Source organism: Citrus sinensis, chromosome 1 (assembly GCF_022201045.2).
Source record: "Citrus sinensis cultivar Valencia sweet orange chromosome 1, DVS_A1.0, whole genome shotgun sequence".
Lineage (NCBI taxonomy): Eukaryota > Viridiplantae > Streptophyta > Magnoliopsida > Sapindales > Rutaceae > Citrus > Citrus sinensis.
The window spans coordinates 3,623,353-3,637,617 of NC_068556.1; the positions used below are offsets into that span (position 1 = coordinate 3,623,353).

General features: G+C 33.7%; 2 protein-coding genes across 4 annotated transcripts in view; one reads left to right on the plus strand and one right to left on the minus strand.

The window, feature by feature from the left end:
- Positions 1 to 2,464, plus strand: part of LOC102620354 (hypothetical protein) — a 32,483-nt gene extending 30,019 nt beyond the window's left edge. For all 3 annotated transcript variants that reach the window (XM_052434856.1, XM_006475931.4, XM_006475929.4), the window contains 4 exons: positions 903 to 1,022; positions 1,096 to 1,146; positions 1,641 to 1,829; positions 2,111 to 2,464. In XM_052434856.1, the coding sequence (XP_052290816.1) occupies positions 903 to 1,022; positions 1,096 to 1,146; positions 1,641 to 1,829; positions 2,111 to 2,278 (528 nt within the window). In that variant the 3' untranslated portion in view covers positions 2,279 to 2,464. The remainder of the gene's footprint in view (positions 1 to 902; positions 1,023 to 1,095; positions 1,147 to 1,640; positions 1,830 to 2,110) is intronic.
- Positions 2,465 to 4,844: 2,380 nt separating this feature from the next.
- On the minus strand, positions 4,845 to 6,744 carry LOC102619206 (early nodulin-93). Its single transcript, XM_006475926.4, has 4 exons — positions 6,455 to 6,744; positions 6,208 to 6,269; positions 5,464 to 5,539; positions 4,845 to 5,098 (listed from the first exon to the last, which is right to left on the minus strand). Exons 1-4 carry the CDS (start codon positions 6,570 to 6,572, stop codon positions 5,013 to 5,015), a joined length of 342 nt encoding a protein of 113 aa, XP_006475989.1. The 5' UTR covers positions 6,573 to 6,744; the 3' UTR covers positions 4,845 to 5,012.
- Positions 6,745 to 14,265: the final 7,521 nt, after the last annotated feature.

Genomic DNA, 14,265 nt, shown 5'->3' on the forward strand with positions numbered 1-14,265 from the left:
AACATGTTAACATCTATCTGTGGTCTAGTTGGGATTAGTTTCAACTTCGATGAAAGTTTGGCTAGCTTTTATATTAACCTAGTCTAAGAAACTTGAACAGTCAAGTATACTTGTATGTATGTTCTTGTGCATGTGCGTGATGAGTCTATGTTGTCTTTTTATCACGTTGACAGGATATGTTTCTGTATTACAATAGCAAGCAGTGGCCACTTGCAACTTTGCAGTCAATTGTTCCAAACAATATCGATATTGTCATTTGAGGCCTCATTTTATGTAATTTATTGAAATGCAGACTGCTTCATTGCCTGTAGTGATATCATGTTTCAGTTGGTGGTTGCTGGTTCAGTGCATCACGCATGAACTGGCTCTTCTTCTGACAATAAAAGATTTTGTATTTTTGTTGGCTGCAAATAACATTGGATGTGATTGCCCTTGGGGTTTAGCTTTAGTGGTACGAGTATAGGGTAGATTGGTCTTTTCCTAGTATCTTGTAAATAGGACGGGGGGAGAAAAGTCAAAGAACCTTTTTTTTTTTAAGAAAAGAAAAAATTATTAGTGAAAGAAAAAAGAATTTACAAAAATTTGGACAAGTAATAAAAGAGAAAAGTATAACTACATTTTATTGTTATTTTAAAAATAAATGCATTCCTGCCCATTTATATTGTTATCAACATGTTTTATCTTTCCCAGGAAGCAAGGGATCATGACCTTTAATATTCATTTATTGAAATCTATATTCTATCAGTCCTTAGCATCCTGTTTAAAACTGGTGCTACTGTTTCCCCAAAAGAAGTGGTGGATGGTGATTGACCATCAAGACTATTAATGCAAGATTCTTTAGCATAAATTGAAAGATAATTCTTACCTATATTAAAGTGTAATTGCTTAGCTATCAAATGCAGGCATATCAGTACTCTTGGGAGCATAAGGTTCCTCTTATCGCATTCTCTGGGGATCGTTGTCTAACTCTATTTGATCATCCACTTGTTGATTCACTGCATACTACATATCATGAGCCAAAGGTACCTGACATTTCTTTTTCCCAAATACAATTTTGCTTCTTATGAGCCACTTTTTCACAAAAGATTTTTACAGGCAGAGATCATACCTGCTATTGAGGATCTCTTGGCAACTGTTGACATACAGGTATATCTGGATACAGAATCTCATGCTTATAGGCAACCTAATACTTCCTCTGCTAGGATGCACATATATTTTTAATTTGTTATTTTCACTAAGCAATGCTGAGAAGAGAAAGGGAATCTACAGAATTGTTGAGTCCAAGCATCTTGCAAATAGTTGGCACCATTGTGTTGCTGGCATTGACTGATTAGTTACTTTCAGCCGTAATTAGATATTGATGTCGGTCTTTTAGTTTGAATGTAATGCTTCAAATGTTTAAGTTTCTTGGTGCACCACAAACATGCAAGTTTTCTTGCCGGAGCTTCTTTTTTTTCCGTATGTTTTGGAATTGGAACAAATATTGGCCCTTGGATTGGTTTTTCAGATATGTTTGCGCACCTAATGTTTTTCTCCACATAAAAGAATATTATTTCTTAGTGAAGACATTCTAATGTTGTTTTTTAGCTTAATAATCTTTATTGGTTCTTTTTGAGACACTTATCTTTTTGCCATTGCAGAAGCTTATCTTTTTAGACACAGCGGAGGGAGTTGCTACTACCATACGGCCATATTGGTCGGAGGCAACAAAAGATCGTGCCAATGTTGTCCAAGCCATTCCTGACATGCTTGAAATCGTTCCCCCTGGAACGTCAAAGGGAAGTGGGGTTAAGATGCTGCTTGATCATTTGGGTGTCAGTACAAAGGAGGTACGGCTTAATATAGTCTTCTTACATCTTTTACCCTTGTTTTTCCTCTTTGTTCTTTATTTTAGGGTCAACTTGATAATTCATTGGTAATAATCTCTATCAGAAGGCATCAATTTGAAGTATAGCGTTTTTCTGTAGAATGCATGTTTCTGATTTTGTTGGATATAGCTTTCTAATCTTTATACTTTGAAGAAGCAATTCCAATACACTCAATTGTTTTCTTTAATTTTGAAATCGTTCTAATTTTGGGCTTACAAATGAATTTAATTACTTGCATCCAGATAATGGCAATTGGTGATGGAGAAAATGATGTTGAGATGCTCGAGTTGGCTTCTCTAGGTATTGCTCTCAGTAATGGATCTGAGAAGGCAAAAGCTGTTGCCAATGTAATTGGTGCCAGCAATGATGAAGATGGCGTGGCCGATGCCATCTATCGGTATGCATTCTGATGTTGGAGGTTGTGACCTGCAAATTCCGACATGCCATTGATTTGATATTTTTCCCCCCTAGAAATGGAAAATTTTTTGCGGTTTTGGCAACACAGAAACACTTCATTTTACACATTCTACATTTATTCCCGTTCATGCTAGCTGATGATCTCGAATATATATATATATATAATCATTCTGTGTCCGCATTTTTTTTTTAAATGTAAACACACTTTTAAACAAAATAACTCTCTTAAGCCTCATAGTTTTAAAGAGAAGAGTGTCATATTAAAAAAAAAAATTAGGATGCCAACGTCAGAGAAGGACTATATATATAATCCCGCATGAGAAAAGTTGAAAGCATAACGCTTAATTGACAAATGTGAACAATGGTCTCATTTTTGTCGAGTTGACGAGGAGAAGGGTTTAATGAGATAAGTTAATGATGCGTTTATTAATCTGTAATTAGAATAAGGTGGAATGAGAATAGAGAATATGTATTAAAATAAATTATTTACTTAAAATTTAAGAATGATAATGGACTAAGTTATATTTATGTTGATATGTTTACTTTGTTTTAGAAATCGGAATGGCCTATCATGAACTATTAAAATGTCCTCAATTAGCTAGTGTCTTTAATATTATTCAATAACAATAATGGTAACATTAAAAATACCATTAGATAATAATAATAATTAAAATAAAAATATGAATATTAATTATTATCTCTTGCGAATTAAAATTTCACTATTATTTCCAATAGAATGTGGGCCGCATACTTGATTATCGTTTTTCTAACAAAATTTATAAGTAAATAAAAGAATGGTTCCTATTTCCTGATTTTTATTTTTGTTCCTTGGAACTTGTAAGTAAATACAGCATCCTGGGTTTAATAGTGTTAATTCTTTTATCTATTTTACAAAAAAGGAAATGAAAATTGATATCTCAAAAAAAAAAAAAAGCCTTTCATAGGGTTATTGAAAATCAACTCTTTATTTTTTTAAATGTAAGCAAGCAAATTTCTATTCCTAATGAAAGGAAGTGATCTTACTTTTGCAAAAATAAAAGAATTCTACGAACTAGGATTAGCTAAACCATCATTTTTTACAAATATTTTTATGGCTGGTCAAAGAAAAGAAAATAATAATAGAATAAAGTTTTTTGATATTATTAATAATTTTTTTAAACAGGTATATTTTGATTTTCACAAGGGCATGGGCTTGTATTACAAAAAAAAAACTGATCTTGAAAAATTATAAAGTGTGCTAATTTTGAATCAACATGTTCTGCTTTTCTTCAATTTACTATTCTAGGTTTTGAAATTTTTAATGCGGCACCCATTTCTGAAAAGTTTATTTGTTGACTGTTGTTGACCATTAAAAGTTTATACAGCTCAACCAAAGCGGAACATAGTATAAAATTTAAAGTAAAAAAATTAAAACTTAACATAAGAAATTATTCGAAATCCTCTATAAAATAAAGAAAAGGAGGCCCCAATCAAGAAATTATTCTCCTCGAATACAACATAAGCTGTTAACTGTACAACACAACCTTCGAAATAAATTTTTGACAAAATAAAACAATTTTAAAATAGTAACAGCCAATGTTATGACAAATGGCTGATATTATTGAAGTAATGGAACACCGTGCAGCTTCATTTCCCAAATTAATAAAAAACCCACAATCAAAGATTCCAGAAAAATGGGGATGACCGGATTGTAAGGCCCGAGACCTGGGTTTGAGTGATCTTGGGCCCGGCCTGATTCAATCTTTTCAATTGAAGCCCAGGACAGATCCGGAAATTTGAGCCTAATATCCATGCACACGTTTGAGGAAAGTGTGAGCCTTGTGAGTGTCCTTCTGAGTATGATGCAAGATTTTTGCTATATTTCTACATTGGTTATTCGTGTATGCCCGTATAACGTAATTGTCCACGTATACATATGCCTGCATAATTTATTTCTTACATAGAAGAATTTTATTAGTTGTGCTTCTAAGTTCTAACAATACCGTTAATCTATTATCATCTTAAAATCATCCCAAGTGGGGTAAAAATTCTGCTTTGACCATTTGGGTACGGATAACACAGTCTGCCTCCAATACTCTTATTATAAGCTCTAAATTTGAAATCATTCCAATATTGAACTTGTTGGTGAATTTTAGTTGCTTACAATCAAATAATGGGTATCAACGATGGAGAAAATGACGTAAATTTGCTTGAGTTGGCTTCAGTAATGGATCCAAGGAGGCGCCAGCAATGACCAACTGCGTGTGGCCACGCCGACTAACGGTGTGAAACCTGAAAGATTCTTCATGATTTAGAGTATAAAAATAATCGGGTGATTGCTAAGATACATAACATATTTACATTTACATCAATTCATGAGTCGTGCCTAATAACTCGAGTGTTATTTCTCGAGTTATTGAGTACAACTCTTGAATTATATGTAACTTATATATAAATGTAACCTACCCACATCCATAATGAAAACAAGAAAGCCCACAAAAGGAATTTTTTTTTTTTTTTGGCAGACTGCTCGTTAATTTCTCATAATCATATCAATAAGGATAAGTTAGTATAGAGATATCAGCCAAAGATAAAATGGTAAACTTATTGCACGAGAATTCCATCGGTTGCTCAAGTGGGGAAAAAAATTGTCTCAAATACATTTAAATATTCTCATATGAACCTGCGTGCTATGCTCACTACGCATATCATGGCATCTTCATGGTGAATTGCTTCAGGTACAGAATCTCAAGTTGGTTTGCCATACTGGGCATTCCTCCTTGCACACTCCAAAATAGTCTTGTCAACAGTGATGAAGTAAGAAGCAATTGACACTGTTAACCATTAAAACAAGCTAAACGTTAGCTTTGTCACCTTAAAAATCTTATGCTACGCGTCTACTGGCAGAAAAGCATGAACACATTGAGTAGCATAACATCAATAGGAAATTCATCGGATATTATTATACAGTGGTGCATGAATAGAGCAGAAATAAACCAAACAAAATGCTAAAGTGAAAGATCACATTTCCGTGATCTCAAAATAAATTAAACATAAAACTAAGACAGTCACATGACTCAAATTTCCATAAATTTTCAGTTTAACCAAATGACTCTGTTTTTTATGTGTGAAAGACACAAAAAGGATTGAAAAATGAAAGAAGCTTAATAGTGTAAGTTCAGCCAGTTGTGACAGTTACCTGCGGATATGATGAGTGCCTGACCAGTATAATTCAGGTTTGCCTTTGCCCAAGGAATTTTTCGAACTGCAACCAACTGATAACAAGAAGTAAATGAGAAAATGACAGAAAAAAGCCAGACCTGCCATTTGATGCATGAATAGAGCAGATATGAACTAAACAGGAAATTCTGAGACAGAGACTCCAATTGTATACTGCTCAGCACTTTACTTCCTCACCAAACACATAATATAGATAGTAGGGCAGTCTATTGTGCAAAGGGCTCACATGCTTATTATTTCTTAATCTCAGAAGTGACCAAAGTATTTTAAGCATCAACCAAGGCAGTCACATTTTCTGTAATATTCAGCGGACACGATATAATTTGCCGCTGTGGCCATAACAAATGAAATATCGGTGGCCACCAGATAGATTTTCAAATTAAGTGAAACTTAAGATGAATAACACAGGACAGAAGATTAGGTAATAGAAGACAGGGCCACAGAACAGAACACTAGAGATCTGTAATATTGAGGTCCTTTCCTAAAAATATTCTCTTCAATTAGGCACAACAATAATCGAAACAAAGAAGAACAATCCATTTCAATTTTTTTAGAAAAAAAAAATTGAAAATATTACTCGCTGCTTCCACTAATGCAATAAATAAATAATAAGTCAATTAACAGGCACAATACAATAAAATACAATCGCTCAATTTCCAAAATTCAAATATAATCAAGATTAACAAATACGGATAAAACCTACCGTAGGCACAGCGGTGACAACACACATTACGGCAGCGGCCTTTAATCCAGCTCGAACGCCTTCTGCAAACAATTACTCAGACGACTAAGCCACGTCAGCTAATATCTCTCTACAGCTCACAACATATTACACAGTTTTTTTTTTAATTTTTTTAAATACAAATTAGCCATTTTCTGTCTAATTTCATAATTAATTTGGATAATAAAAGGTTAGAAATGAAAAAGAAAAAAAGATAAATGAATGAAACCTTGAACGCAGTCGTTGGCGGCCTTAGCCTTTAGATCTTCAGCAGGAGAGGCAATCAGTGGCGAGTTATTTGACCTTCTGGATGCAAAAATATCTCTAACTTCCGACGGAAATCCCATTCCTTCTTCTTCTTCTTCTTCTTCTTCTTCTTCTTAATTAGAATAAGAAACTCAAAAATGGATGGCGGATTAAGATTTGAGGAGGACAGTGCATTGCAGTGTTCGTTTCGATTTTGATCTCTTTTTATGTGCTTTTGAATCTTGAATAGTTTGATGACAGTCAAATCTGTGTGCGCTATCCCTCGTAATACCACGTGTTAGAATTTATATAATACACTTTCTAAGGAATGGGGGTTATGACCGTCTTTACTGGTTCGTGGCGGGTTGCAAAATTTACGTGTTACGACAAAATGCGGGGACAACTGGACAAAATGCAAAATTCATTGAATTTGAAAGTCATCGGGTCTTTATGGGCTGGCGTATGTCTAAACAGGCCCAATGTTGCTTCATAAGTTTGTTAGGAGGCCCAAATTCTCAGGTGTATTTGTGTAGAGTCCGAAAGGAGATCCGTATAATGAGTATTGCTACTCATCACAAATTACTTATCTCAAAAAATTATTTAAATGATATAGCATCCATCAATTAGTTAATATAGATACTATAATTAACCAATTAATGAATGATATATCATTTGAGATAAAATTTACAAAATTTGAGATGGCTATCATTACTTTGTACAAAATTTTAATTGTTTTGTTTAAATTTCATTTTCCCTATAAGATAATACACACACATATATGTTAGATTTTCTCATGGATTGCGAATTTTACAACTTTAAATCCGATCTAATTTACCAATCCAACGACCTGAATTTTTACGAATTGATGGATTGTTGGATTTAAGTAAATTCTAAGTACCTCAAACTAGTGTATATGTACAAATTTTTTTTATTCAATTAAATAGTTTGTACTTTTGAAACTCTATTAACAACATGAGCAAAAATAATAGAAACATTGTGGGAAAAAAAAACTTTGAGATGAGATAATTTTATTTTAATCCTAACAACAAGACTTTTGAAAAAAATCTAAATATATTTGAAATTACATAGAGTTTATCGTTGCCAAAGAAGCCATGGTTTTCTTTCATTTTCAATACGATTCACTAGAAGCCTGCATCTCAAATTCTCAATTATTATCCACTAATTATAAGTAATTACTGTTGGGGAAAAATCAGGTTTTTAAAATTTTTATAAAACCTTTTAAGGACCGCTCTCATATAATATATAGGAATACGTAATTCAGAAATCGTACCTTGAAAATCTGAGTTGGCTTTTTCCGCTGAAGTGATTTAGGCTCCTAGATCACAATCCGCCACCACCACTCCTGTTAGATCACGATCCGTCACCACCACGCTTGTTAGATCACGAACTGTCTCCAATGATCTTCCAGGTTATGACTCAGGTTCGATCTGCACTTGACGTGTGGGCGCCTTTATCACTACCAAAGCAACTAGCACGAGAAAATTTTTCTCTCAACAATGGAGAGAAAAATCTTTTTCTCTGATCTGTATAAAAAGTGGCTTCTCTACCTTTCTTTAGGGAAAAATAAGCCTTATATATCTCCCTTTAGTGAAAACCCTATGCTCCAAATAATGCCCTAAATAAAACTCACGTTTATTTACTTTTTCAATAGGGGACCCACCTTGTAAAATAACATAAGGCCCCTTATACAAAAGCTAATTAAATGGAGCCTCCCACTAAATGATATATTTAGGCTTTTGACCCAAATCGCTAGTTATCTTACTTATTAGTCCAGTAGTGGTGCAGTCAATTAAATGAGCTAACCCGGGGATCATTTGGGAACATACAATAGTGGCTACAATAATTAGGCCTGTAATTAAACTAGCCCAATTATTTAATTCCAAATCTACTCCACTAAAAGATTGGAACTGACTTCCATAATTGTATGCTCGAATAATAATTCGTCCCAAGCCACATTGATTTCTTTACTGCACAATCCTTTGTACCACATCGTTAATTAAATTGATATCTCAACTGTCCAATCAATTTAATAACATCTTATTCCTTGATCCTTACTGGTTTTCTCTAATGATCATTTTCAACATACTAAATATGTTGACACACTCTGGCCAGAGAATTCTATGATCAAGTGCCGAAAACCCATCAAGAGATGTGTTGTACAAATTCTATATTGTTAATCCATAACTCCAATACTCATAATTGCTCCCACCAAGATACCGGGTAATCTTGACCACAAGAATGTGTCGTGCCCATTGGTAACTCAAATGGAATAACAATTACAATCATGAAATCATAATTAACTCAAGATTAAGATTACAGTAAAATCAACGCCTATGAGATTTAATAAGTCTGACAGTTATTACAAAGTTAATTAAATCTCATATGTGATCCTGTTCAATGTAGTCGTACTACATTAATAAATTCATACATGATTAAGACAAATCATTCAATGAATTTATTACAGTCTATACCTAAATAAAGTGCCCAACTTTATTTATCAACTGCGAACTAAATTTATTTAATCATAAGATAACTTGTATTTATGTCTTCTGTGAATCCACATGGTGATCACATAAATACATATAATATGATTAAATGGACTTTAATACAAATATTAATGCAATTAAGATATTTGAATAAAATACCTCATTTATTTTATTAATCAGAAAAATTATTTATTACAATTAAATAAACACATATGCTTTTAAAGAGCATATTTTCCCAACAATTACTACGCAAACATAAATCCATTACTCATTGGAGACATCCTTACTACAAATTTTAGTTGTTCAAATTTCTTATTTGTAAAGCAGTTGAATTCAAACTCTTTTAGAGTGAAACGACAGCGTTCATAGCAAGAGTTACATCCGTTATGAAGTCACGTAAGTAAGCTCGTGATCTCCACAAGTGAAACACTGAAACGTCGCCAAGCTTTGTGTTTTGCTCATAACATAATTAACTGAGTTGCTCGTGCAAGTCACATGGTTACTTAAGCTCAGTGAGTTAGTTTAACGGCCTGGACACGTGGAAAGCAGCTGTGTATTTTGGGTTTCGAGTTTGTTATTCTTCTGCAGTATAAGAGCTGGTTTTGTCTGCGTGTTGTTGTCGATCTTAACAGAGAGTCTTCTAGAGAATTGTTCTAGAGAGAGAGCTGTCCCTTGTGCTCTGAAAATTCCTCTAAGAATACTTGTATTTTCTTCATGAATCAATGGAAGCAACTCTGGTGGATTCACTCGTGGATGTAGGTCTCTAAAGAGACTGAACCACGTTATCTCTTGTCTTTTTTGTGTGTGTTTGTTTCTAGTTCAATTTGTTTCTCTTTCTTAATCTTGTTCTTGAAGGTTCAGATCTGTTAATTCAAAGAATCGAGTTGATTCAAATTCGTTTATGTTCTCGTGCAACTTGTGTTGTTCTTGGTCAAGATCTTGGGCAGAGTCTTTGGTTTGACAAGTATTAGATCGACCAAAGCTCTACATTATTCATTCACTTCTTGTAATCAATTTCAAGCCAAATAAAGAATCAAAAAAAGAAATAATTAGAGGAGTTATAATTGTTGAGAAGCAAGAACAATTGCGTTTTCAATGACCAACAGACGGCGATATGTAAATAGGAGTGTATTCTACTAATGTTCAATTAGGGAAACATAATAAATATAGTGTTTTTTAGTTAATAGTGTGTTGTGAGCAGCAAGAGAATGAATTAGGATTATCTCCTGATCTGATCATGTTCTGAGCAAATAATTTAATTGTTGATTGGTTGTTAATAAAAATAAAAATAAAAGAAGTTAAATTTTACCCATACAATACTACTAAAAGACACATGACAGAAGATATTTAAAAGCTCAATAGAGTTCAGATCAGGGGATGATACTATTTCTAAGAGAATTGTAGGTACCATTGAAGAAGAATCTCAAGGGCTCAATTGAGGGAGATGATATCATAAATAGATTTTTTTTTTATTTTACTTGAACTCTCACAAAGACAAACTCACAAAAGATGTGAGAGTTTAATAATTTTTTAAAAACCCATTGAAAAAAAAAAAACTAAGAAAGCCCATAATTTTGCAATTACATTTCTTGTCATTGTGAAAAATTTCGTACAAATACAAACATAGAATTACTTAGAAGCCTAAGTCCCAATAACGAACAATCTTAGCAATATCAATCATATATAAATATCAAACATCAATAATATACCATAGAAAGACCAGAGCCATGTCTCAACGAAAACAAGATCCATAAAATTAGTGAGATTTAATTTTTGTAGAGACAGACTGAATAGTAAGAACCCGATTCAACAATAGTGGGACACAAACCCGATTCACCGGCAATCTGCAAACCAAATCCAGCTTCCACCTCCACGTACTCTACACCCCAGAAAATGCAGATTTGGTCACAGCCACAGCCATTACCTCGGTCTTACTATAGTACACCTAGAAGGCTAGAGGATCTTCAAGGGCTCCCTCGTATTCTTGAAGATTTTAAAGCCCACATCAAAGCAACCCTAAGCTACTTCACTTTGTGATAAAATAAAACCACTGTTGGTTTCTTCACAAGACTCCAAATATCAAGCTTTCCACACTGAGCCCACAGGAGTTTTCTGCACCACCACCTTCGATATATTGATAAATTTTAATTGAGTAGTGTTAGGCATACGATTTTGGAATCCACCTCCTATCAAGTAACAACTGTGTATTCCATTCAACCAAGCATATGTAGAGTAATTTCCCTGTGCAATTGAACTAATAAAAAATCTTTAATAGAAACGTATGTAACATGGTCAAAATGATTAATGAAAGAATAACATTATCAAGCTTATGGTTTTCCCACTAAAATATGCTTCATTAATTAAGACTTGAAACAATGCTGTTTCAGGCCAAAATTAAAAAGAAAAGAAAAATAATTAAAAAGTTCTTGACACCTTCTGGGCTTAGAAAGCATCAGCCCCTTCCCCTCCTTTCATCGGCATGCTGAATACGAAGATCAGCAACCCGAACACGAAGATCCGCAAGCTGACCGCGAATATCAGCACCCTGACCACGAATATCAGCAAGCTGACGAAGAAGATCAGCATTCGCAGCAGTCTGCAGTCTGCACATCATCGTCAAGCTGACTGCGAAGATAAAGAAGCTGAGAATGGAGATAAGCAAGCTGACCACGAACATCCGCCGCATTCACACTACTGCACACATTATTGGCAAGCTGACCACGGAGACAAGCAAACTGGCCGCGAAGACAAGCAAGCTGACAGCGGATTTCCGCATTTACATAACTATGCACGTTTTCAGCAAGCGGACCGCGAACGTCAGCATCAAGAGCACTCTGAAAGTTATTAGCCCGCTGAGTACAAAGATCAGTACGGGGACTAAAAAGATTAGCAAACTGATCGCAAAGAAGATCAGCATCGATGTCCACACTCCTCGGGAAATTATAAGCGCGCCGACTACAAAGATCAGCAAGCTGAACACAAAGATCAGCATGCTGATTGTGAAGGTCAGCGAGCTCACCACGAAGATACGCATTCACTGCACTCTGCACATTATCAGGACGGCCAAAAATATCAGCTTTCACGTCATCAGCACGAATCCGAATACGAACAAGAAGATCAGCAGCTTGCTGGTCTGAGAACTTGAGCTTGGCACGATAACGCTCGCTCATCCTAATGGTGTCAACCATAACACCAGTAACCCTACGCCAAGCAGGATTTCTCTTAATAGCCTCAGCGTCGATCTTGATAAACCTCAACACTATATCTCTTTTGTTAGGTCCTACGCTTCTCATCCATTCTACTATTTGATCCTTACTATAGACTTTCAGCACTTTCTCCAAATCCTTTTCCGCCAAATAATTCTCCAACTCCATGAATGTAAGTGAATAAATAATTGACTGAAAAAGGATCGACGAAATTATAGATATGACAGAGTCAGATGATCAGATTTGTCTTAAAAAAACTCGCTTCTTTCTTTGTTAAGGTATAGGTGGAGTTTCTGTGCGTTTAAATAATGTGAGGATTAGGACTAATTTTATCTTATAGCGGTACAAACTCATCAAATAATGGAAGGATTAGTTTTAGTGATAAACCTAGTATTTGGATCCAATAGCAATACTGAGCGCCTTTGTACATATCTTTGGTAAGTAAGAATGTAAGATAGTGATTCATGCGTTTGGTTTTCCCAAGTTCACAAGGAGTCAGAATTTCCCTCCAGGTCACTAAACACTAATGGCGTCTTTGCCGGGTGACTAAGGGTGTGTTTGGTAATGTTTTTTTATGTAGTGTTTTTGGCTCTTATTTTAGAGAAAGGGAATGATGTTTTCGATGTGATTTTTTTAAAATGAAATTTTTTTTGGTAGTGTGTTTGAAAACAACATATGAAAATAAAAATAGTAAAAATGTGTTTGGTTGTTTGTTTGAAAATGTGAAAAATAGTAAAAAAATATAGAATATTTTTATAGAATATTTTATAAAATAATTGTTTTCAATTTATTTATAATTTTATTTTTATGATTATAATTTTAATCAAAATGAAATCAAATTTCATACCGCAATAATAATTTTCAGAAAACTCTCTTATATTTTATTAAGTTTAAGAAATAAAAATAAAATGAAAAATAAAATAATAAAAGCAGAATTAATTAGCATAACAAAATAAAAAACCATACTATAATTATATTTATTATAGACATTTAAGTAGTTCGTTTGTGCTAATTATATTTTACACCACAAAATATAAAGAACAAAAGAGTATAAAATATTTGCATTCAAAACATATCTAAATATCTAAAGGCCCTGTTCAGAAGTACAATAAAGAAGAAGATAAGGTAGTGAAATGGTAAAAGTGGCTGCTTTTATAAAGAAAAAGATAAGGTGAAAGTAAAATTGAATTAAAAATTAATAAAATAATAAGTTAATAAATGAGAGTGGTGGGTCTAGAATAACTTTTTATCTTACCTTTTTTTATATTGTTCTCCAACAACTCAAGAACGCCAATTTGGCGATGTTGAGTTTTCTTTACAAAAGTTAGAAAACGGAAATATTTTGTTCTCCATTTATTTTACTGTTTATCAAAAAATGGCTTAACCAAACATGCTTCGTATTTTTCACTTCTGAAAAATAAAAAACACCCATCAAGAAAACATTACCAAACCCACCCTAATGTTTCTCATTTTTTTTTCACTCAGGTTTGAAGTTGATTTTAAATTAATCACCTAATGAAATTCTTTAAAATGTTAGCAAAAAAGTAAAATTTTCTTAAGTGGTAAGACGAAAGAACCATCTGTCAATGGTTATGATTCACGTTCAACAAGAAATATTTTTTACTCAAAAGAAAAAATGTATTCTCACCTTCAATGAAATTAACATTCATTGAAAACCTTCTGAAGATAATCGAGAGAAACACAATATATACCCAAAAGTTATTCGAAAAGTGTGCTTATATATAGCTGAATCATAGCTAGTTTTCACTGTATAAATTCCTTCTGAATACAAAATATGTTTCTGAAAGAAAATGATTGACAAGAGGATCGATTCAGCGGATAACTCCTGCCTGTGAAACCCCCTCCAGCTGCCCCTTTTCGTTGGACGCTGGCTTTGGTTGGATATTGCAATCTCCAATGGGCAACAAGTTTATGCCTATTATGTTGAACAAGTTAAAGGAATTTCCAAATTAATCTTTGGTGTGAAGCATGAAAGGTTAATTAGAAAACTCAAATCAGGAGTAGTCAATGTAATTTTCAGACCGATTACTATCTAACATAAGCAAAAATGTTGTAGATAA

What these genes read in the sequence shown, in the direction of transcription:
- LOC102619206 (XM_006475926.4), bottom strand. Translation starts at nt 6,572, where the DNA reads ATGGGATTTCCGTCGGAAGTTAGAGATATTTTTGCATCCAGAAGGTCA. An exon ending in CGCCAACGACTGCGTTCAAG is followed by an intron (nt 6,270 to 6,454) that starts GTTTCATTCATT and finishes AATTGTTTGCAG; the next exon opens with AAGGCGTTCGAGCTGGATTA. An exon ending in GGCACTCATCATATCCGCAG is followed by an intron (nt 5,099 to 5,463) that starts GTAACTGTCACA and finishes AATGGTTAACAG; the next exon opens with TGTCAATTGCTTCTTACTTC.